Genomic DNA, 25,056 nt, shown 5'->3' on the forward strand with positions numbered 1-25,056 from the left:
TGTTGAAGGTCGATCCGTAGATTGTTGAATTTTGGGTGGAGCTACATTTTTCTTTTTTTTTATGATTTCATAACTTTTTTTATCAACCCATTCCACAGCTCAGGATGTTTGATACGAATGGAGACGGAAAGCTGGGCTTATCAGAGATGGCGAGGTAATGTACAATGTCATTGCTATTTATTCAGCACCCAAAAGTAAAATCAAGTTAAATTTAAAATCAAGTTTGATTCCCACAAACATAATTGGCACTGTATGCGGGAGGGAAGCCAGTTCATTTTTCTGAACTGGCGACCCCTGTTGGTTTGTTCTGCGTACCTATTCAGCAGGGACGGGGTCTGTGGGAAATATCATGAACATTTGTGTGTGTTACACTCTCCCAGTGAAATTCCAGTCCAATATGAGTCCAACTCCCATGTTTATCAGAGGAGTTGAATGGTTTTCTACACCCTCCACAAGCCAACATTGGAGACTATAGCAGCAACGGGGACCACAAGGCCCATAAAGTCCCTGACAGAAACTAAATTGGGGGTGGGGGGATGAGGGAAAAAAATGAAACAAAAATGATTCACAGTCGATGTTTATTCAACATTTATCATTCTGCATGTAACACAACATATGTACACAATTTTTATATTTTAACTGTTATGTAACTGATGAAGACTTCCATTCCCACAGGCTTCTCCCTGTTCAGGAGAACTTCTTACTTAAGTTCCAGGTAGGTGTAGTGTAAAATATAGTGCTCATTCAATCAAATGTAAACCAAAATAACATTAGTAAAAGATGATGAACAAGTTTAAAACGGATACTATTGTCTAATTTATTGTAATGCAATTCTTCATTTAAAGTTTGAATGCAATTTCATATTCTGCAGTATCAACATTTCACACCTGGAAGTGAAACTCAAACCTTTTGTTGTTATAGGGTGTCAAGCTGACCACTGAGCAGTTCAATGCCATCTTCACATTCTATGACAAGGTAAATGACCCCACTACTGGCTATAGGGTTTCACTGAATTACTTCACTTTCCAGGCACTCATGGATGAATGTTGCTTGCATCAGATTTATCCAAGGCAATCATGGGCACATAATTGCGTGAGTTCCTGATTCCTCTATCCCATCAATGTATTACTTGTGCTGTCAGTCGAACTTTAGAGATGGCTTGGAATAAACACTTACTTTGTGCACTGCAGTATGGATATACAGTATGTAAGAGGTAGCTTCAGGTAAACTTTGCTGGATGACTCAGCATTTGCTTTGGCGTTTTCCCTGCTCTAGTCAAAATCATGACTATGCAACATTTTGGTCAATCCTCTGAGTTGCCTAGGTAAATGAGATGGAATTGCTGCACATGTCTCTTTAGAAGTGGCAGGAACTGGTGCTTTCAACCACACTTTCAACTTTAGACGTTGCTTGGAATGAATGGCTTGGTATAGACCGCCGAAGTCTGACGTCATTTACACATCCTTTGTTTGTCTACCTGGTTCGCAGTTTTCCACCCCCGTTCTGAATCCCATAGACGTATTTAATATCGCGTCAAATAAGAACTGTGTTCCAAAAATAAACAAATGACCACGGCGGGTTGACTCTTATGGATATGAAGCATCAACTGACGGTGAGAAAACGCTAATGTTACTTCCGCCAAATTAGTTACATTTTCGCCAGAAACAGACTGTATCAAATATAAGTGACTGACTATCATAAACTATACAGAACCTCCTCCCTGACAATAACGCCGACACGCGGTGTTTATTTTTGGACCACAATTCTTATATGAGACGATTCTAAGATGACCCAATGTTATTCTCCATAGAGAAATTACTTCCGCAAACCTGGGGATGAACGAGTGACGTCAGGACTTCGGTGCTCTATTGACAAGACAAGATAGTGACAGCTGATTAAGTGCAGAGTAGCCTACAATGGAGGAGCACAGGAAGTCCAGTTGTACAGCAGTTATTTCTATTGATTATATCAGCTGGATTCTGTGGACACGAAAGACATGATTTGAACTGGTTATTATAACGTTGAGACAGTTCTTGAGGAAGTTAACGTAGGACCACTATGGAAACAAGTCCCCAGGACTTTTTGGTGTTATCCTTTTAGCCTAAATGTCTTAGTGTACCTCTGTAATGTTGAATAAAGTATTAAATCAATCAATAAAAAACAAAACGACCCAGTTGCATGTTGCTTTATACCAGCACTGTTGCCAGCTCAGATATTGGTTTTCAATGCATGTACTGTATGTCATGCTTTTTATCTGTTCTACTGCCAGATTGTTGGCTTGTGGCTCGCAGACCCTGGGTACTGGGTAGCCAACTATAGTATCCGTATTTTTGTCAGAGAGACTGATTGTTTTGCTGTCATTACCGTGACTCTGTTCAGTACATAAATCCTGGCCATCAGGTGGACAGGACTACAGGACATGCGTGACATTGTTCTGAATGTCGTGGACTAACTATCTCACTTGCTAAGAATGGCAGACATGTTCAATTATACAGTACAGTAGATGAGCCACTATGTTTAATTCATGGAGACACAGCGGATGTGCCAACATTCATGAGGGTAATTAGTTTATCTGTTTTGTTATGAGTCTAACCCCTACAGCTGAAACACGGGCAACTGCTGTCATTGGTACTGAGGCATTGTGTGGTAGGCTGTGGCCAGACGGCAAAGTGTGGTAGGTCAACTGTACAGTAACATCGCTCGCAGTGCCTCGAATTGTGCAAAGCTTTGAAAATATTCAAGTTGCCACACAATCAAGACACCCAGACTGGGTTAAAGTCTGGTATTTTTCTCTAATTCTACAAAGACTACTTTAGGAATTTAATTCATACAATCAAATGATCTTCTAAGACAGTCCGGTCTTGTATGTTCTCCAAAAACACAAAAATAAGACACACAGGACTCTTATCTCTGATGTCATCAAGACACAGCATGAATAAATGGAAGATTCGTTTGTTACAGTGCCATGGTACTTTTTGTCTGGTTCAAAGATAACAAAGAAATATTATTATATTATACATTATATTAAATTATATATTATTAGGTTCTGCACAACACTGTGTACCACTGTTATAAAATAACAATGGCCTTCACTGCTTTTAAAACAAAAGTGCTTTTTACTAAGCATGGGGTATATGGTTGGTCTCTCTAGCTGTTGTTGTGTATCTTGTATTAAGATATGGATTTTTTTCTGCCTAATATCTCCATTTCCTTCTATGATCTCCTGTTTGTCTTTAAAGGGTCTACACCATGAAAATCAATTTCTTCTTGTTTTTTTGTATTTTTTGGGGTCCCCAAATGTTTTTTTTTTTAATTCAGTCATTCCTTCTCATTTCATGGATTTCCAGAATGGGCGTGTCTGAACAGGCGATCTCAGAATGGCAATGTTTCTGACATCACAAACATTAATGATGGCAAACCCAATGTTAAATGAAAAGTGCCCGAATCGCTCCGAAACTTTTCTATTTGTTCGTAGACCCCCACTTTGGGGGGCTAAGTGGGGGTCTACGAACAAATACTTCGGGCTCGGATTTTGGCTCCGCCCCCCGGAAGTGGGTGAAACAGGCACCTCAAACACTTGGTGGAATTGTTCAAAAATGTTCAAAGTGTTTTTTTTTTCGATTTTGTATTTTTCTTAGATGCTTCTTTTTATGCAGAATTTTTCCTTTTTAATAATTTTTTTTATTAACAGACAGAATTGCTCAGTAGCCCCCCCCTGCCCAAGAGGACGTTTTGGTATTGCAGCTGAAAGTGCTGTATAAGCCAGAGACAATTGACTTGGGATGAGTATATCTGAGTGATGATTTAGGCTCAAACCTTTTGAAAAAGGTTTGAAAAGGTATACACCATACAGATATTAAATATCAAATTTTTTTTTTAAATTCATGGTGTAGATCCTTTAAGTCCTCCTTTCATCTGTCTATTTCAAGGTTAAAATGTTATGTGTGATGTTTTACTGTCTCCTATCAGGATGGGAATGGCTACATTGATGAGCAGGAGTTGGATGCCCTGCTAAAGGACCTTTACCAAAAGAACAAGAAGGTGGTGAGAATCAATAGGCTAGTCAGCATAACCAACATATTATATAACTGATGTGTTACTCTGCTGGACGGCCTCAAGGCTGAGGCACAAAGCAAGCACTTCTTTTTATGTTGGTCTTAATGTGGCACACGTCTTTTTTCACATCATCACCTCTCAGTCACCAATTCTTCCTTTCCTTCCACTCTCAACTGTACAATGTAATACAAGCAATATTAGGCAGAACAAACATACATACACTTGTAGCACAGTCTTGTACTATGTGAAACACAGTGTGACCTGTTATACTTATTTTAGCTTTTCCTATCAACCGTCTGAGTTGCTTTCAAATCTAGGGCTAAAAGATCAGGATGATGAAACTAGAAGAGTTTACACCAGTCTATTCCCTTCAAAATCTGTACGATTAATTTGTCTCACTCAATAGCACTGTCAGCTTTCATGCAGATAGGCACAGACCCAGGGCACAAGACATTCACACAGACAGGATTGTGCTGTAGTTTGCCAGCATGAATAAAGCCAGAAACATAACTTCTGCTTAAGCAAAAATCTAATTCTACTTACCTAAGAGCTACAGCTACACTAATATTTTATGGTCATAACATTGATGGCTTAAGCCAGGGCATGGCTGATACAATCATATACATGCACAAGAAATGTATAATTTGAACATGATGTCATGTAATGATTCTAACTTAATTTCTCTTGGTCAGGAGGTGGACGTGAAAAATCTGACCGGTTACAGGCAGAGCATCATGGCCCTGTCTGACGGAGGGAAGCTGTACCGCAGCGAACTGGAGATTGTCCTGTGCAGGGACATGTGACCTGTCCCCCTTTCTTAATGCCAGCCATCATTCTCTCTGCCTGTCCCCCCCCCCCCCCCCCCCGCCCCTCGAGTTCACGCCCACTTCCAGCTGCCTGGCAACAGTTTCCAGGTGCATGTGCCGGACACGCCCCTTTATGGTATGACCTCAGAATGAATGAAAAGAGCACTAACAGCACAAAAGAGCTCTTCCCTTTTTAAATCCCTGCAACCTGACCGTATAAACGTAGCCCTGGCCCTGTTGAAAGTCTCTAGCTTCTCACCTTTATGATGAAAGCAGTTCAGGCACACCTCTGTACTCCATGACCATACACCCAAAACATCAGTTACTGTAAACCCCAGTCATGACCAGACTCTTTATCAACCTACAGTAGCCTAGACCATTTATCCAAACCTTAACTCCAACCCTGCCTCTTCATCTCCCATGATCCTAACCTGAATCCCAGCTTTCCGTACTCAGCCTGACTCCTTTCAAACTGTGACTTATTCTAGCCCTCAACCCAGATCCCTTTTTAAGAAAATGACTGTACATCCTGATGATATTCCCTGAATTTTGATTCTGCCTTCCCAAACAGTAGACTGAGTGACCCTTAACCTTATTCCCGCTCGCTCTTCGACTTTGCATTAAATACAATATAAATATAGTAAAACATGACTGCAAACAAACTGTGATGGATTTAACTTTTGTTATTTATAACCTGTGATGGAGCTGGTATGAAATCTCCAACCTTTTCTTTTCCTAAAGTCATCTTGTTGTCATTCCCTTATGTACTATATGTTATGATTTTAATTTTCAATGTTGGTTTTTGGCTGATACTGTCAATTGGAAACATTAATAAAACATATCTTAAGATTAAGGTGATGCAATTTATTGTGCTTGTCACTAAAATGTGCTTTAAGTACTACAGACCGTGGTGTACTTTAACACAGGCAATCAAGAACATTACAAAAATAAATGTAGTTTTATCATAATTCACTTCTGCTTGGCTAGTATTCACTCTGACAGCCCCATTTGCACTGTGGATCTCCATTCCCAGAGTGGACCAGTTGTGCTTTTTTCCCCATGGCCCCGTGAAATTCTTGCCCTGCTGCACACTGTCTAACTTGCATTTATATACTTATTAGACGGATATAATTTTTCAGAGTGAAACATTGCAGTATATCAAAGCAAGTTAGTGTGCCATATTTTTGACTATTTTCCCTTACAAATGAGGACGTCCTTAAATGAAAACAATGAACGACAGCTGCCCTGCAAACCTGTTTTCAGTTAACAGGAAGTTGACATCAACTTTCATTGTGGTACAGTGTATATGTCTTTAGGTTAATTTTTTAATTAACAAAAGCCTATTTAGCCAAATGGAGGACAATACTGTTGTACCCTACAAGCTACAATCAAAGTAAATATTAGAAGAACGAATTGTATCTTAATGACAAGATCTTAGAAGTACTGTGAATAATCCAAATTCTAGAGATTTAAACTCTGGCAGGTCAGTAAAGGCCCCATCCCTAGTGGTCGCAAGACTAAAGATGCTCCCAGGGTGAAAACACTGCATGCAGTGCACCAACCTTTCTTGGTCTATGTCTCCATTCCAGACCAATTATGTCCTTCTTTGATTGTGACCTTGACCTTTGAGACCCAAAAGTTAATAATCTCTTTGGGGCAGCATAGTGGTCGTTCCCGCCAAGTTTAATGAAAATCCATGCATCTGTTCTAGAGTTATTTTGTTCACAGCGTGATTACATTTCCCTGCCACACATTGCTGCAGGCAGAGTAATAATAATAATAAAATGAAGTGAACAGATGGACAGACAAAGTATTTTATTATGGGGCTCAATATCATGCAGAGGCCCTAAAAATGTCAAACTAAGTAATTTTTTATTGTATTAATTTAAGTCAGTAAGAAATAGACTATAAAGGCAGTATTCTTCTTGGCTGTACTCTAGGGCCAGTCTATGTATGCAAATGTAGCCAAAAGTTATAATAAAAGTTCTCCAGCATTTTAGACATGGCCTTCTGATTTTGATTTGACATAACAAAAAACAATGTAACAGGCAATACGCTGCGCCTGCGACAAATATTGAAATTGTTTGAGAATAGGGAATAACACAATAAAGAAAAATAATAATAAAATAAAAAACATATTTCCATTGTGGTCTAGCCATATACTAGGTTCTCAGCTGGTCTTGTTTTGGTTTCTCTGGTGGTTTCTCTGACTGGGATTGTTACTTCTGAGTAAGCGAGGCAGGACATGATATTTCTAGTAAAATCCCTTCAATTGATCTGACATGCTTTTAAAGCCACCTGAATAATACAGCGAGTGCACCACCAACTCCCAGCTCACTGCAGTGCAGGCACAAATCTGCATCAATTAATCAGAAGCATTTAAATCTTTAAATCATCAGCCACAGCTCTGAACACTGCAGGGACCCCTGCAGGGGATATTTAGGATTTTATTCACAAATAAGACAATAATAAAGTCTAAAACGGTCTAAAATACCCCAATATGCAATATTGCCTGCCACTTCAAGGAGTTTGAGTAATAGGAGACTGGAGATACACTTACATTCAGATTCTGAAAATAACTTTGGATGAAATGCACCCCATTAACAGTACAATGCCCTACTTTGTCGTACAACGGTGTCATGCAATAGCCAATCTACAATCTCACAACACGTTGCGTCGTTATGTGTTGTGAGCTTGTCGATATACTATTTTTGCTATTTTTTAAAGTGGTTCGGTCTGTCTGGGTTTTATAAATTTAACCAATGAAAAGTATTAACAAGAGCTTGTGACTAAATAATAACAACATTGGATCCATTGGCAGGGATCAACTCGTTTTGCAGTTTTCTGATCCGTTCTAGTAAAGGAACTTATTTAAGAAGGAGCAGACATCTATGTCACTCTCTCTGTCCAGTAATTCCAGCTGGCAGATTCGTTGCACTGGGAGGCTAACTGCCGGAAGTTCAATGGAATGCATTGAAGTCAATGAGAGCTAGACTGGATCACACTCGCCAGTTTGTAAGGAAAACATGAGGTGACATGAGGTTATTGGAAGACAGGTTATTTTTTTCCATTTCCTGAAAAGTAAAGTTTTGGACATGCAAGGTTTCTGCCTGACAGCAACGATATGCTAGATTAAACAGGCTATTGTTTCCATTTCTCAGTTATATGTGTGTGCACACTGTTTATGGTGCTGCCACTGTCATTAATTTCTCTGCTGGCCTCTCCACTCCACAGCCCCATTTATACTCTGTATCAACAATAAAAGACTTTCAAGCTAGCTAACAGTTTATTTTCAGTGACACCGTTGTGTGATGGGATAGTATAAATTAAGCATTACCAGACTGAAAGCATCACAGAGGATGTTGCAGAACACATCAAATGTTCTATTATTGCCACTGTTGAGTGTGCTGGTGGTGAATTAATATTCCATGTTGACAGTATTAGATTGATCGACTGTTTAACAAAGTGTTGTTAGTTAGCTAACGAATGTGCTATAGGCCTATGCAGTCCACACCGCTGCAAGATGTAGGTCATACTATGTTCTGTACTGGTGTTCAGCAAACCAAATTTCCCATGAGGCAATGCATTTGTATCTTCTATTTTATTCAGCTTTGACATAATTGTGAAAACCACTTGCAGCCAACTGAAAGACAGCATCATGCTTGCTTGAGTATAGTGAATGATGGCGTGTATGTTAACATTCACTGACAGAGTAAGCTACATCTGTAAAAGCTGACATGATGAAGACTACAGGCAGTATAAAAAGGTAACAACCATGATTTATTCATTGATGAAGGGAAACCTGGTATTTTATTTATGTCCTCTCTTTAAATATAACTCATACGAATTAAATAAGTGATTGAAAATGGATTCCCCAACCTAAATTCTGATACACCTCACACAATATCAAACACCAGTGCACAGATGCAACCAAACTTGCACGCATGCACAGCTAACTCTAGGATGAGACATAATTCAGTCATACTCCATGAAGACCAACTGAAGCTAAATATAGCAGAATCATTCCAGTTCATTGATCAAATATATATAAACTCTTGTCCTCTCTGAGGCCAAAAAGTGGACATTTTAAAAGTTAGCTTGAGTAATGTTGGGGCTCACTTGACACTATGAACTCCACAAAAGCATATTTCCCCTCTATCCAGCTAAGTAAACCCAAAATACTGAAACAGTATTTTCCCTACATAAAGCCTGTGAGTGATTTTTGTCATTTCTTGCTGTCTTGCATGGGGCTCTTGAGACAGTTTTAATGGCCTTGTGTTCTGCCTCTGTGAAAGCCAGGGAAGCCTGAAATTGGGCAGGAAGATCATATGAAAGAGGATCCTTGAGGGATTCAGGGAGAGGAAGAAATAACTACGGTGATCAATATCTGTACCAGTTTACACTGCAGTCAAAACTCCTAGAAAGGCTTGGACTATCTTGTTTTGTTTTATTTGAAGGACATACCCACAGATGCTGTTCACTTTTTAGAAGTCAATAAACTTTCCTACTTGCCTTCCACAACACTCTTACACGGTCTCATACTTGAATCCTGAAAGGTACAGATGCAGATAAGATGAAGGCTACATCTTATCTACAGTAGCAGGCATCCACTTATAAAGTCAAATGTCAATGTACTGTACAGGTAGCCTAATGTTAGATGAATCACTTTGAAATCAGTCTAGTCATCTATAAAAAGGAGTGTGTGTGTGTGTGTGTGTGTGTGTGTGTGTGTGTGTGTGTGTGTGTGTGTGTGTGTGTGTGTGTGTGTGTGTGTGTGTGTGTGTGTGTTTGTGTGCGTGTGCGTGTGCGTGTGTGTTTAGGGCTTGATTGAGCTATAAATGTAGAGGCTACAGAAGTGTTGAAATCCTGCCACCTACTGGCCAGTATCGTACATTTCAGGAGGATCATGCATAAAACCTTTTCTGTAAACAGACACGTCGTCACGTGATCATTCTCAATGGAAAGCTCCTTATCCAAGCTCTAAAAAAAATAAACATTATAATCACCTATATAGGCTACAGTGCACACTGACAATGAGTGGTGCAGCCAATTTCAAAAACTGCCGTTCTGTGATGGTAACGGGAGCCACTCGGGGACTCGGTCTACAGATAGTGAACAACCTTGCGACGGGACAGTTCTCACCGGGCAAGATCATTGCCACGGCACGGAACCCGAGTGGTGCTCAGGTAGTTGTTTCCATAGATAGATATATAATAATATATCTATGGTTGATATACCCGGTATAGAAACGTATCAACATAGTAATAATGTCGCTGTGTAGTAGTGTAGCCTACAGTAGCCTAGAACCTGTCACAGTACAGTCAATGTGCGCAAGACATTGATCAGTGACCAGTGGTGTAAAGTAACTAAGTACATTTAAATACTGTACTTAAAATACAATTTTGAGGTTTTTTTTTTTTTTACTTTACTGGAGTATTTCCCAATTTTCAGTACATTCTACTCCACTACATCTCAAGGGCTAATATTATACTTTTACTCCACTACAATTATTTGAAAACTTTTGTTACTTTGTAGATTTTGTGAATTATTACAAAACATACAGTACACTTCAGCCCATCTACAAGCTCACAATGCGTGCAGAGTGACATTGGACGCATTGTGAAATGGGACATTCTGCATAATGAGTAGGCTACTTCCTACTTGCTACTTTAAGTTTGATACCAATACTTTTGTACTTTTACTCAAGTCAATTTTGAATTCCGGACTTGTAACAGAGTATCTCTACATTGCAGTATTGATACTTTAACTTAAACGTGACAGTGACAATGTATGTGTGCATGGATATTTTGTCTTAATGTAAAAAAAAATGAAAAAATTTTCTTAATTTTAATGTAAAGTATACATGACGTGAACATGCACGGTACATCATTATCAGACTTCATTCTATCCTTCAACTTCTTGTTTATGCCTCAAAATGACTGGATATACAGGTTTTGTAGCAATTGTAGAAATATTAGACCTAATTGTCGAATGTTTAAGCATGTTCTAATCATGTATATTTTACTTTACTATTTTCCAAATATTAAAAAATTTAACATTTTGGACAAAATAGCCAATTTTACATCGAGGTGCCTATATGTCCCTTGTGCCCATCTATAGGCCTATCCTGTTACCATGTGCATAAGTAATAAAGAGACAGAGGGTCTTGTGCAATATTAATGTTCTGTTGCGTGTGCTGTACAGGAACTCCAGAAACTGGCAGAGAGCCATCCCAACATCCATATAATCCCCCTGGGTAAGAAGACAGGAAAGAATGATGATGGGTGTTCGTGTGTGAGTTGTGGTGTTTGAATGAATAGCTACATGAAGAGTGGGCGGTGGGACCTGGAGAATACTGGGCACCATGGTAGAATGGGCATTGGGGAAATATGGGCACCCTTAACAGTAACAGATAAGCAGGGTTGTGATTGAGGAGCTCTGTGTGTACCCCCCCCCCCCCCCCAAAAGCCACAATGAGTGCACACTCTACAGGTGCCCACTCTTCTAGATACCGTTTGAATTATACTCTAGGCCTAATACCTGTATATTATATTTGTGGTGCTACTGTGGAAACTATCATCATAAATAGCCCAGTTCCAGCGGTTCATACCAGGTTTGAAATCGCACCAACACTGATTATGTGTGCAGTGTTTCACTTGCAATTGCTCAATAAGAATTCCAACTCTTCCAACTCTCAAAACACTGGTGTCTAAATTCCATATTGACAGGAAAGATGTGGAATAGAAAACGGTTAAATCAACTAAACTTCAAAGGTTATTATTATTATTATTTATTTTGGTGTGTGTGTGTGTGTGTGTGTGTGTGTGTGTGTGTGTGTGTGTGTGTGTGTGTGTGTGTGTGTGTGTGTGTGTGTGTGTGTGTGTGTGTGTGTGTGTGCGTGCGCGTGCGTGCGTGCGTGCGGTGGGGTCTGCCCTTTATTAAGTGATAAGTGTTATTTATAAATTTTTAACTCAGAGAGTACAAATGTAACCAAATGGAAATTAAGGATTTGACTGTGTAAAGTTGAACACCTGCCCTCCTGTCTCTCTGCATGGCCCTGATGTTCAATCTGTCTCTCCATAAGATGTGGTGAGCCAAGAGAGCATAGAGAAGGCAGCAGAGGAAGTGGGACAGCTCGTACAGGAAGAGGGTTTGAACTGCTTGATTAACAATGCAGGAATCAATGTGGTGGCCGACTTCCAGACTGTTACAGCGGAGATGATGATAGAGAACTTCCACACTAACTCTGTGGCTCCTCTCATGATAACTAAGGTAGCCATTGTTTTAGAAACTTGACACGCTGTTACGTTTGTGAAATTGCAGCTAGTGTTCGTTGATGTTGGATTGTCTTCTCTATTCACTTCTCTATTCACACTTCCCATGAAAGGGTTTGCATGCTTTGTGTGGAACAATCAAGAAAGCCAGCACTGAAATTAAAAATACTTTAAACACGTTTCTGCACATCCACAGCCGCACAGCAGCCACTTGACTGGAATAAAACGCAGTACCCGACCTTGAACAGTGTTGGGGAGGATAGTTTCAAAATGTAATACAAATATTAATACATTCTTGCCACAATAATGTTATTGGTTGGTACCAACATACTATTTTATGAGACTATATTTCATTGTCATGATGAAACACAAACAACTCAGAAGCTGCAGCACCCCTCTATTAGTGCAGAGTATACTATAATATAGTATTTTGTAAAAGGTAATAAAATAAAATATTGATTGATATGTCTGCATGAATTTATTAGCATTAAAAACTATAAAAACAATTTCTGAAAGTAATGCATTGCTTGACATAGCAGCTGTAATATCACACAATTTGTAATAGTACTGTATTTACGCTACTCATAATATTACATAATGCGTTACTTATGTAAAACACTGTACACCACTGGCCTTGATTGACACTGACCTTGACTGGGAGGTGTTGTGTATAAATCTTGTGAACATCCTGTAGTGTGCTTCCAGTAGGGTTGGGATCCCTAAAAAAACTATTCCCTCTTAACGGTCCTATTCCTTAACGGTTCCCTTTAACTATTCCTATATTGGGTTCCAAATAGACCCTTGGAAGTCTGTAACTCTGAAAGTGTACAAATGAAACCACCATTTGTATCCTCTCAGAGTTATGGTGGCCCTTGAAATTGAAACGTTTGAGAATAGTATTGTAATTGTATAGCGTGACGTGAAGTCCACATACCAGGTATGTGGTGAGCCAAGAGATCAAGTGATCAAACCGGTTCTGGAAACGGTTCCAAATGTCATGGAACCGATTCCGGTTCCTCAATGTTGGATCCGGTTCCGGAATCCAACCCTAGTTTCCAGTCTTAAGAGTCTTTCTGTCCCTGCCAGGCTTTCCTGCCGCTGCTGAAGCAAGCGGCCTCCAGGGGAGGAACAGGTGGCAGCATGGGCATCCACAGGGCAGCCGTTATCAACATGACCTCTCTGCTGGGCTCTGTTGAGCTAAACTGGGGGGAAAGGGCCAACAACTTCAAATGGTACCCTTACCGGACATCCAAGGTATTATTCAAACATCACTGTGACCAGCATCTGTCACTATAAGCCCAGAGTGAAATGAGACGTTTGAGAACTGTAGCTTTCTTGTCTACAGGGATGAACAGAGACTCTCTTTGCCCACAGCCACACGTAAACTAGCAAATAAAATTATGAATTGGTCAATAACACAGACAGTCTCTCAACACACAGAGTATAGAACAGTAGACAAACCTGGCTTCACTGCAACAGAGTTACATAACCAGCCTGTGTGACCTAATTACCTGATCAGCTGCAGGTGTGCCTTTGAGTTGGCAGAGCCACCTCTGCCTCCCCCGCTGGCAGACAGTCCCTAGGCCATGCCACAATGAATAAATACTCTATAACAAAATCTTTAGGCTTTAGTGATGGATAACAAGAAGTTAATGATTAGGATTAAAAGCAGAGTCAGCCAATGTTAATGACAAAGACTAAATGTAATTTACCTCCATGGTGTTACTCGGTCATGCATTCCTTACACACTTCATTTACTTTTAGTTAATGCTATGCTAATATATGGCTGCAGAGGCTCACCAGACTGCCCAGACTGGATGCTGTGTTGGATAAAGAGCAGTTTCCTTATGTTTTATTGTGTTATGCAACACTGTAAATTGTAAAGTGCTTGGTAACTGTATTGCCTTAGAGAGTATGTTTTCGCCCCTGTCCGTCCGTCCGTGTGTCCGTGTGTCCGTCCGTCATTCTGTCATTTTGTGTACAGCTAATCTCCGGCACCGTTGGCTTGATCGCAGAGAAACTGTGCACACACACTCCCTGGATGCCAGAGCAGAACCTCTGCCCCAAATGTTTCACCTGGGCCTGTTATAGCGCCACCAGGAGGCCGCTTTTTGCAAAACACATTTTTGGACAGTACTCCTACAGATTTTGGCCAAAAATCCCGCAAATCGGTACACAGTATCTCTATAGTCATTAAAAGAAACGGCTAATTTCAGATTCTTCATATTCCATCCTGATTGGCAAAAATTGGCTTTCAAAGTTTGCAGGAGTACTCCGTTTCGAACAAAATGCCTCAAATCATGAACACAGCATGCTATTTCTGTGACATTTTGCACACACATTCCCATTAGGCAGAGGAAGAAATGCCATTTGAAAATGTTGAAATCAGCCTCATGGTGGCGCTGTAACAGGCCGATTCGTGTTTTTACCTATAACTGCACCAATCGGTGTAAAACTTTGTATGCACACTCTCTAGAGGCCAAGGAAAAACCTTTGCCCTGCCTTTTTCACATTTGCTTTTTATAGCGCCACCAGGAGGCAGACTTATGTAAAACACATTTTTTGATATTAAGCCTTCAAATGTTATCCAAATTTCACGCAAATCGGTACACATGTATATATCTATAGTCATGTGATCAAGACGGATCTGTTTGATTTTTCATATTCCATCCTGATTGGCTAACATTGACATGTCATGTTTGCAGAAGTGGCCCGTTTTGAACAAAATGCAGCAAATCATGAACGCAGCGTCCGATTGCGGTGAAACTTTGAATGCACATTTGCACTACGTTGAGGAACAAATGCCACCCTTTTAACATTGGCCTGTTATAGCGCCACCAGCAGGTCAAATTTAGCAAAACACATTTAGAACAAAATGCTTCAAATCATGCATGCAGTGTCCGATTGCCATGCACGGCCTAGGAATAAATGGCACCCTTTTCACATTGGCCTATTATAGCGCCACTAGGAGGCCAAAATAACCTACCTGACCTGGCGGAGACCTGTGCTCCGAGGAGCACTTTTTCTAGTTTGCTTATTTGATGGTGCTGAAGATTATGGTCCTTACTAGCACAATATATTGAAAGGCTATATTGAAATGTTCCTTAAAAAAATATGTAAAAGAATGTGCATTTGACTGTGAGAATGTGGTTAACTTGCTGTCCACAACCTTTGTTAAATCTCAGACATTTGATTGCAAAGAAATTGGTTGGGTTTTGTATTGTAACCATTTGTGTTTTGTATTGTGTACTGTCATTTGTTTTGGATGTTGCCACAGAGTGCCCTGAACATGGTAAGTCGCTGCATGGCAGTGGACCTGGAGCCAGACAGGATTCTCTGCATGGCTTTGCACCCAGGTTGGGTCCGCACTGACATGGGTGGGCCAGAGGTAAGAGAACACTACACTCCTCTGAGTATTCATATGATAGCGGTTGGATAGCAGGCTGTTCACACTGGCAGCCCAAATCCAGCCTAAATCTAATATGTGGCCTATCTGAACAGCAACAAAAAAGACACATGGAAACTCATTTTTGCTAATCAAATTTGAATCAGTTTCCTTTGCCTTGTTCAGACTGCATAAAACCAATCCAATTCCAATCTGGATTGATTTAGATATAGGCTGGATTTGGGCTGCTAGTCCCCTCAGCCCTCACCCTAGCCCTTTGGCCCTCATGGAATCCCCATCAAAACGGAATGTTGTTTTGGGGTCCAGTCCACACATCATGCAGTTTTAAGTTCACTACAGTACACCCTTGGAGTGAGTGAGCAAATCTGTTAACTTCAAACCCAAATATCATCCATAATTCAATGCAATGTAAACACGTCCTGCTTGGTAATTGTCTCCATTCAGTTTTTTTGCAGCACCCTTTACTCCCTCACACAAAGTGACCTTCATAATGACAAAGACTAAAACATCTTGAGCGTTCATTTGATCCGAGGGCTGAGGCTCTGAATGAAAATGTAATCGGATGCAACTGTGGTTAACACCTGAGCCCTGACTATAGTGATGTAAGGATGGTTGTTTTAAGAATTTAGCTAGATATGAGCTTGAGCATGAGATTTCATTAAGATTGATGCTATTTTGACATAATGCAGATTGCAGTCAAGCAGTGTCAGCTCAGGATAGATTAAAGGAATACTATATAAGAAATCAGGGGAAAAAGTGCTCTGTCTAAGGCTTAGACAGAACAACTTTAAATCTTTAGACTCTAAGCCAAATATAGTTCTAAGATTAGAATATTTAAATGCATGTATGTGTGTAATAGTGTTTTTATTCCTGATTTTTCTGTTTCGAGGCTCCTCTGAGTCCCGAGGAGAGTGTGGACTCCATCTTGTCTGTGATTGGTGAGCTGACTGAAAAAGACCACGGGTCATTTCTGCACTATACAGGAGAACCATTGCCTTGGTGACCCTGGTCAGTTTGGAGATGAGGAGAGTATCGGCACCACTAAATGAACTATACCAGTATTTTGCTTCTGTTACAGTAATCTTAAACTATGAAAACATGAATGTATTGAAGGCTTAGAGTATGATGTGTTAAAATAGAAGGTCTAGCTACGTACATATGCATTCCTGAAATAATGCATACCATTGATTTACAATACCTGGAAATGCACTCAAAGAGATGCTTTGCAGTTTGCATATCTGCTAAACTTGACCTTGACCTTTGAACGATTTGGGGGGGAAAAGAAAGAAGAAGAATTAAATCAATAGCAAAGGTCTTGGCCTACCCCCAACTCATCTGCTGTTTGATCCAGTTCTAATTAAAACTGTCGCTAATTATTGCTGTGACAAACAGACAGATATCTTCAATTACAATATCCGCTTGGTACGGATGTAAAATATACTCTTCTACGGTATACTGTTCTTCTGAGTTACATGATAAGCTAAACTCTAAACGTTGCTGCTATGAATTTAGAATGCGTTTTATCTTTCACTGACATCATTGCTTTACCAGAATAGTATTATTTATTTCTACTGCCAGCTTGAAACATGATTAAAAGTCATGGAATCTTGAACGTATATGTGTGTTTCTTTTAAGTATTGTCTCATAAAACACGTGTGTGTGTGTGTGTGTGTGTGTGTGTGTGTGTGTGTGTGTGTGTGTGTGTGTGTGTGTGTGTGTGTGTGTGTGTGTGTGTGTGTGTGTGTGTGTGTGTGTGTGTGTGTGTGTGTGTGTGTGTGTGTGTGCGCACGCACACTTGTGTTGAGGCAGAGCTATTATTTAACTTTGAGACAAAGAACCAGGAAGTTTGGTGTAAATGTTTTTTTCTTCCTCATTCTTGGAATAATGTATGTTTGGTTTGTTATACAATATTATTGTTATATTCTTATGTAAGAGTCCAACAGGCCTCATTGTCAGCATACAAGCAGCTGATTTGGGTACATGATGCAGCTGATTTGGGTACTGCTCGATGATAACACGTCGCAGACCTGGAACAGTCCTTGTAAATGTAACTGGTTGACGGAGAACCACAATACATTGTCCATCTTAAAGTCCACATAGAAACACCAATCTAATGATTCTGAATTAATAATTTGCAGTTTTAAGTTGACCAATTTTGTTTTTACCTGTCTTGAGGTAGATATGGTAAGGCTATTCTAAGCTATGGTTCATAAGTCTGGCTACAACAGTGATGCGACAGTGATGCACACCGAAAATAGACGATCTACAAGCTAAAAATGTGTTGCATTAACAAAGTATAAATCAGGCTTTACTGAATCTGTGTCAGGGCGAAGGTATTAAGGAAGTGGGTATAAGTATAAGGGGGGATAGTACCCATTCCTGAAGTACTACTTCAATCTAATCAGACCAGTTTGCCTAGAAAGGCATGCAGGCAGTCAGGTGCTGTATGTGCACGTGCATGTGTGTGTGTGTGTGTGTGTGTGTGTAGCCATTTGTGTGGGCAGGTATGAATGTGGACATACAAAGAGTGCCTTGAAGACAGAGTGGTAGAGAGTGAATGAGTGTACAGCAGGATAAAACACTGATGAGAGCAATGGGAGACAAGTTTACCAGCTGAGCAACATGGATTTATAGCACTGTACAGTATGATATCTGTATTCAAACATAAGAGTGGAATTTTCTTCACTTACTGGAGGTAAACTGTTCATTTATGTCTTTAACTTGAATGATATTCGAAAAAATACTATAATCTTTTTTTTATTGTACAGAGAACTGGTTCTAAAAGTGTCCAGACAGTCAGCCATAAGGAGTAACAGTGATGCTATGCTATGCTTAACCACACCAAACCCATGCTTAACTTAACCATTACTAACAGCGCTTAACTACAATTAATTAAACCCACACCAAATGAATGCCTGAACTTAGCTGCAGAATATGATTACCCCACTCAATAATGAGATTAAAACAGAGACATAGTTGTGGCCTGTGTGAAGTTTCTACGTAGAGTTAACTTTGCATAACATGGCAACAGGATCATTTCTATTTGACTAGACAGTTCCCAATAGGTCATGAGTATGTCCTCGTGGCAGTACCATAGTAATCTCCACCTGTTACTGTTGAGCTCATAAGATCATCTACTGTAATTGTTCCAGAGTCCAGAGATTGCACGCCACTCCACATTTGGTTTGGTGGTTAATATGTGGGTCTTTATTACTTACTGTGAGACATTACTGAGGTGGGATCAGTCACATATAATGTATGTTGCCTTTGTACCTGTGTTAAAGAGGTAGAACTCATGGAGGTAGATAGTCATGGCATCACTGATGGACTTCCCTATAACTTTGCTGGCTGTTGGAGAGCTGAAGATGCCCTTCTCAGACCCAGTCAAGTACTGCATCCTGGCCATCTCTCTGATTCTGCTTCTGGTGGCTCTGGGTATCCTGTTGTGGCAGGTCTCCAGATGCTGCACTCAAACACGTGCTAAACAGGATACTGGTGAGTTCTGGAGAATAGAATATAACATAACACAGTAGAGGATGCGCTCATAAAAGTAACAAGGAATTAATCATACTTTCATAAGTGATAACTTGCCCTGAAATGTGTTGTAACAGCTAGCAACCTGCTCTACCCTGATGACATGTCCTCAACACCTGGAAATTGCCTAGGAATACCAAATACTAAGGTAAGACCTGACAAGAAGAATGGAGATGAACAATTGATGGAAGAACATGGTGATGAAATAGTGATGTATAGGTACAACGTTGGAGTGAATTTCTTTTTAACTTAAGTCTTACATGGCCACCATCACATTTCGTTAAGAGGACCAAAGCAGTTTTTCATCCCCACCAGTTTCTTACTGTACATTGATTAGACCATGTCTGTGTGTGTCTGTATGTGCGACTGTCCACAGCTAATCCCACATACTACTGGGCTGATCAGTGTTGTATTTCTTGTGCATGCGGCCAGCAGGCAGAGGATCTAAATTTACAAATATTTTTCAAATCGGTCAATGACAACCGTGTCATTTTTCTGGATTAAGAGTCGCAGAGCAACCGTCCCTCCTGGCTATGGCATACACACCCCGTAAGGCTATGGACCGGAACTAGCCAATCAGCATTCATCTGGTTTATGGGCTCAACACAATCACGCATTCAATTTGCCGGAACAAGCTGATTTGAGTCTGAAATGACAACTTACATTTTAGTTGATAATCTAGGGCTATGGGTTCTCAAACTTTTTAATTTCAAGGACCCCCATAACTCTGAGAGTGTACAAATGGACACTCTCCATTCACTTACTCACTTACTATTTGTACACTCCCAGAGTTACAGACCTGTAAGGGTCCATTTGGAACCCTGTCAAGGACCCCGGAGGGTCCCTGGACCCCCACAGAAGCACTGATGCATTTAATAAATATATTTGTTTTAGCAAATCCCTTAGTCACACCAACATTGTTAAATAGTTTTGTTCTTATTATTGGTAAAGATGATAAATCCTTATCCTTACGTCCGTTTAGAGCTGGGGTGTCATTACGGCTGTAAACTGGCCTTGTCGTTGCCTGGGGTAGTGGGGCAGCTAAAACAGGACACATTTCAAATGGCAACCTAGTGCAATACATACATAATTGACAGAAAGAAATAACAATCAGGCTTTGCTGATTACAAAGACATTTGAATAACATACATCTGAGAGAAAGATGGAGGAAGGTAGATAATGTGCAAGAGAGAGACATGGCGGTAACAGTGGAGATGATTTACAACAGCTAATCACATGCTACTTTAATGGCTGTACAAAGAACTTGCACTGCATACAAGACTTATTATTATTAGGGTTTAGGACATTTTACTTTACTTTACTGAGCACATCTTTCTAGTTATTGTTTACTTTTACTATTAACCACTTAAAGCCTCTACTAATACTTGATCGGGGTCAGCTCTGTACTTGGTCCGCTCTTTTATCCCTCTAAACCAAATCTCTTCAAAAATAGCCGATCTACATTACAAGCTCACAATGAGTCGCTTTTACGACAGGTTGACTTTAAGCCACAGCGTAATTTATTCTACGTGGTTATCTATCTGTGTGTACCTCAGGAGGTGTGTTTGTCTTGTACACTGAGTAAATCAAACACTGAGTGAGGTGCGTGTCTGAGTTCTACTCTGCTGTAGAATAGTTTACTCAAGCAGAAGATAGATGACACCAGTCATGAGTCTGAGTATAATAAAACAGACCTTGACTGCTGTCATGTTCATTACATGGTAATAGAAAATATCTGCCTCATATAGCAATGTATTAAGAGGATTTATGTATAAATATTAGTGCTGCAATTATGAACATCTATATTTGTGTGTGTATACGTACTGTATTACACAGTATATATGTGCGTCTATATGCATGCTTGTGTAAATGTGTACTTATCTGTGTGTGTCTGTGTGTGTCTCTGTGTGTGTGTGTGTGTGTGTGTGTGTGTGTGTGTGTGTGTGTGTGTGTGTGTGTGTGTGTGTGTGTGTGTGTGTGTGTGTGTGTGTGTGTGTGTGTGTGTGTGTGTGTGTGTGTGCGCCAGGTGGAGGACGTATGTGTAGAGTCTCACAGGCTGAGTCGCTATCTATCTCTGGGTTCATTTCCCTCCTCAGAGAGCATCCTATCAGATGGGTTACTGGACGAGCAGGACAACCAAGAGATGGTAATATATGACAACATTCCTGCTGCCGCTTGACAACATTCTCGCTCCGTTTCTTGAATGTAAAGCTTACACGCCCCTCAAATTCAGATAACTTGAAGAAAGTTCCAGACCACGACAAAATGCAAACATACTGTATATTCTTTAGAGTCTAAAGAATATGATGGTCTAAAGTTTAGCTCCGTCAGCTCTGCTCCAGTTTGTGCTAACAAATTGCTACAAGAGCATTTAGTGTACAGACTTTACTTTTTGCTTTTCATAGTGTTTTTTGTCCAGTTCTATAGTATTTATCCTTTGAATGTGCATGGTTTCACACTATTTTTTGTAAGAGCTCAGCTCACAGAAACATCTCCTTGACCCCATCAAAAAGGTGTAATTCATTACCCTGGAGACTAGACTACAAGAACACATCTACAATAACACATCTACAAACCATTTTTCACCTCAGTATTGTTCCTTTTCTAAGGATACTTCAAGTTGAAGCTAAGACATTCTGTTCTCACCTCCACCAGCAGATCCATGGATCTCTGCGATTCTCCCTCTATTATGACCAGTTGCAGTCTCGTCTGGTGGTCACTGTACTGCAGGCAGAGGGGCTGCATGGGAGGAACAAGACCCGTAGTCTCCATCCCTTTGTCACGCTACGACTGATACGGGCAGGATCTGAGGAAGAGGAGGGTCTTGTGGATGAGGAGGTAATGGACCCTTTTCACAGATTTGTCTTAACAGGGTATACACATACAGTTGCATTTAATACAATTAATAGAGGGTATGTTTTTTTTTGTTTTTTTTAGACGCACCAGTTAGCAAGTATTGACAAAACTAGGGGCCAGGGCTTGCTCTATGACATACCTGAAGCTGACTTTACTTTATCCTGCTATGTCTGTGAAAACTAAAGGGTTCATTAGGCCTATCAACTGATAAAAAGTTCATTTCATTCAGCTGACATAAACATGCCGGTTATGCCCTTTTAATTTGAGTGATTTCTAATAGAATGCCTTGTCTTTTAAGTTGTGGTGGGATATTTTGTGTTCACCAGTGCCACCAATTGCTTTAACTGTGTAAAATATTCCTATTCCTTGGTTTCTCTAAAATTGTTAGCATCCCTCATTTAAACCACGGCTCTCTGCTAAAGGCGTGCATTATGTAAGTGTACTCATTATCATTATGATCCTCCTAGGGTGAGGGCATAACCCAAGATGCTTTGTGGACAGTGGTGCAAGAGTGGCAGACGCGCATTGTGAAGGACAGCTCTAACCCTTTGTTTGGAGACCAGTTCAGCTGCAGCATGCAACTGCTGCAGGAGCTGCATCATGTCACCCTCAGGATGGAGGTACTGTATTCAAACCATCAATATTTCTCAGACTAGTTTTTAATATTAGACGGCCTATCTGTTCTCTTTACATACAAAAGACACGGTAAATATTGGTCAAACGCATACTTATGTTAATGAACTAATGATGCACTTATGTAGGGGTGCAAACTAATCAATTTAATAAATTATAAGAAATAATCAATAATTTTATAAAATAATTTAGTGTAATCAATCCCAATTTTGGCACGTCATTATAGATTAAATGTTTTAAAAGAAATGCACTTCTCGATTATTTGAATAATCGAAAAAGTAATCGATAGAATAATCGAAAAAGTAATCTTTTGTCTGATACCCAGGTGATTTATTACTACCAAACCTGTGTGTCAATTGTATCTGTGTGGGTTTCAGGTCAGGGACTTTGATAAGTTCTCCCGGCATGTCATCCTGGGAGAAGTTAGGGTTCCTCTAGGGCAGTTCAAACGTAGTTCCTATCCTCTAGAACTCCAAGAAGACCTCCAGACACCTCAAAAGGTAAGATGCTGTCGCTGAGACATGCCAACATACGGTAAATGATGTATACATACTTTTGTGTTTATAATAACTGCATGAGGAGACACAGATATGCAAACATGCATGCAATTGTGTTTGCACAAATGTACAACCAAGGACAAGTTGTGTCTTTTATACTTGACGCCACCCCTTCCTTACTCTCTAGGATCCTGTAGGGGATGTTCTTCTCTCCCTTAAGTTTCTTCCCACTTCTCAGAGGCTGGAGGTTGGATTTCTAAAGATCAGAACTCCGCCCATTGACACACACACAGATATAGGTAAATATCACACCCACACTGCATGCACACAGAGTTGTCAGTTGTCACATCACATCCATGCAAGGCATGAGAACTCCAATCGTTAATCTGTCTTATCCATGCTTAATGCATTGTACAGCCCTGAACGCCAGGATCAGCATTCAGTGCAACCAGTGCAAGCGACGGCACCAGAAAACCTCTGCAGTTCCCCGGCGACAAGTGACTGTCTTCAATCAGGTCCTCATGTTCGCCCTACCAGAGCTTCCTCTTCAAGAATGCAACATCTTGGTCTCTGTGTATCAGTCGCACGCAGCTAGGAAGTCACCCAAACATCTGATTGGCCAACTAAACATAAGGAAAGGGAAGAGTTCTGAGGACCAGCACTGGAGCCTGATGATGCAGTCAGTCCGCCAGCCAATAGCAAAGTGGCATCAGCTTTTGATTTAGAAACTACTGTAGGTCAAGCTGTTGATTCAAAGGCACTCTGGGTTATGCATGGTACATGGGCAAAGCATGGAGCCAGCCCAGTACTGTCAGAATTAATGGATGGATAATCACTGAAGCCAATCATCAGGACCACCTGTACATTAATATGGCCACTCATGATACATATAAAAGTTACTCAACATAACATACTGTATGTTATTATGATTTATGTTGGTGGCTGCATGGTCATCAGTTTTGTCTTAGAAAATGGGACAGAAGTCCAGGCTCAAATATAAATATCTATTCAAATGGTAAGTAATCATAACAAATTTAGCTTATCTTGAACCAAACACAAATTGGACTTAGCCAGCGTAGCCTTAACATGCCAGAGTTCATATTTTAATCATTTTATATACAGAACTTAAAGTCAAGTGAATTGGTATCTCTCATTCCCTTCAAGAGATATATCTACTATCTACCAAAGAGCATCTTCTGTTCCATCATGGACATTTAATTTATTGTACGTTTTGGCTCTTTTGAATTAGCTTCAAGGTGGTCTATACTCTTTTAGTGAAATGTCTGACCTAATCCCGATTTTAGAGCCATATGTAGATTTTCTAAAAGATAATATTTTGGTCTCAATCACTCCTTTTTATTATAAGCTTTGCTCATTACTGTTAAAACAAAACCTTGGCAAGGCTACAAACCTAGAAAATAAGTGAATTTTATATAGCATTAAAACAAGGCTATAAAAGGTTCTGGGTGGATGTACTGTAGATGGTTGACAATATTAGCTTATATGTATTTTCTTTATTTTTTGCCATGAAAGAACCTATTTTCAAAGTTTTACTGATTCTTTTAAAGTATGTGATTATTTAGTGTCATATTTTGTGAATGTATAGCTATTACATATAGCTTGTTGTTCTGCTGTCTATATTTATATGTTCTCAAAATAAGATTGTGTCATGTCCTGTCAGATATTGTTGTATTCCAGCATGCTCAATTAATAAATAATATTGTTGTTGATCACAAATCATTCTTGTGATTTTGACTCTGGCAGGCAATTTGCCACCTGACAGTATGCTCTAAACACACCAAAGCAAATACATCATTATTAAAAAGGCCCTTACTTAGGCCTGCTTCCTATTTATGCAGATCTTGGTCACTATTCACATGTCTTTTGTTAATTCGATTTTTTTTTTGTTCTGACTGCAAATGTTAATGTTATTTACTAGCATGTTGTTTAAACAGATGCTGCTACGTGTTATTGTTTTTGATATATATGTATTC

The 25,056-nt window shown here is 39.9% G+C and overlaps 3 protein-coding genes across 5 annotated transcripts in view; all 3 read left to right on the plus strand.

Annotated features, from left to right (window-relative positions):
* The window catches only part of calb2a (calbindin 2a), a 17,070-nt gene extending 11,351 nt beyond the window's left edge, over positions 1–5,719 (plus strand). The window contains exons 7-11 of one of the 2 annotated variants that reach the window (XM_080437166.1): positions 99–154; positions 676–715; positions 922–975; positions 3,970–4,044; positions 4,749–5,719. In XM_080437166.1, the coding sequence (XP_080293292.1) occupies positions 99–154; positions 676–715; positions 922–975; positions 3,970–4,044; positions 4,749–4,859 (336 nt within the window). In that variant the 3' untranslated portion in view covers positions 4,860–5,719. The remainder of the gene's footprint in view (positions 1–98; positions 155–675; positions 716–921; positions 976–3,969; positions 4,045–4,748) is intronic. The other variant, XM_080437167.1, reaches the window with a different exon arrangement.
* Positions 5,720–9,895: 4,176 nt separating this feature from the next.
* On the plus strand, positions 9,896–17,067 carry LOC308092059 (C-signal; the record flags this gene model as incomplete). Its single annotated transcript, XM_080437853.1, has 6 exons — positions 9,896–10,048; positions 11,067–11,118; positions 11,947–12,134; positions 13,223–13,390; positions 15,414–15,524; positions 16,432–17,067. 6 exons carry the CDS (start codon positions 9,896–9,898, stop codon positions 16,543–16,545), a joined length of 786 nt encoding a protein of 261 aa, XP_080293979.1. The 3' UTR covers positions 16,546–17,067.
* Positions 17,068–18,055: 988 nt separating this feature from the next.
* On the plus strand, positions 18,056–24,928 carry syt19 (synaptotagmin XIX). 2 transcript variants are annotated; one of them, XM_080437528.1, is made up of 9 exons: positions 18,056–18,237; positions 18,827–19,037; positions 19,154–19,224; positions 21,103–21,222; positions 21,735–21,914; positions 22,400–22,552; positions 22,943–23,065; positions 23,250–23,361; positions 23,480–24,928. In XM_080437528.1, exons 2-9 carry the CDS (start codon positions 18,854–18,856, stop codon positions 23,785–23,787), a joined length of 1,251 nt encoding a protein of 416 aa, XP_080293654.1. In that variant the 5' UTR covers positions 18,056–18,237; positions 18,827–18,853; the 3' UTR covers positions 23,788–24,928. The 2 variants fall into 2 exon arrangements, with proteins under 2 accessions (XP_080293654.1, XP_080293653.1); XM_080437527.1 differs by having other exon boundaries at positions 18,057–18,237; positions 21,732–21,914; positions 23,480–24,927.
* Positions 24,929–25,056: the final 128 nt, after the last annotated feature.

Source organism: Gymnoscopelus braueri (assembly GCF_963280865.1).
Source record: "Gymnoscopelus braueri genome assembly, chromosome: 9".
Classification (NCBI taxonomy): Eukaryota; Metazoa; Chordata; class Actinopteri; order Myctophiformes; family Myctophidae; genus Gymnoscopelus; species Gymnoscopelus braueri.

Bases quoted from the DNA above. Each gene is read 5' to 3' on its own strand.
- syt19 (XM_080437527.1), top strand. From the start codon at position 18,854: ATGGCATCACTGATGGACTTCCCTATAACTTTGCTGGCTGTTGGAGAG. The intron at 19,225-21,102 runs GTAAGACCTGAC...TGTGTGCGCCAG, and splicing joins TAGGAATACCAAATACTAAG to GTGGAGGACGTATGTGTAGA. The intron at 23,362-23,479 runs GTAAATATCACA...TGCATTGTACAG, and splicing joins TGACACACACACAGATATAG to CCCTGAACGCCAGGATCAGC.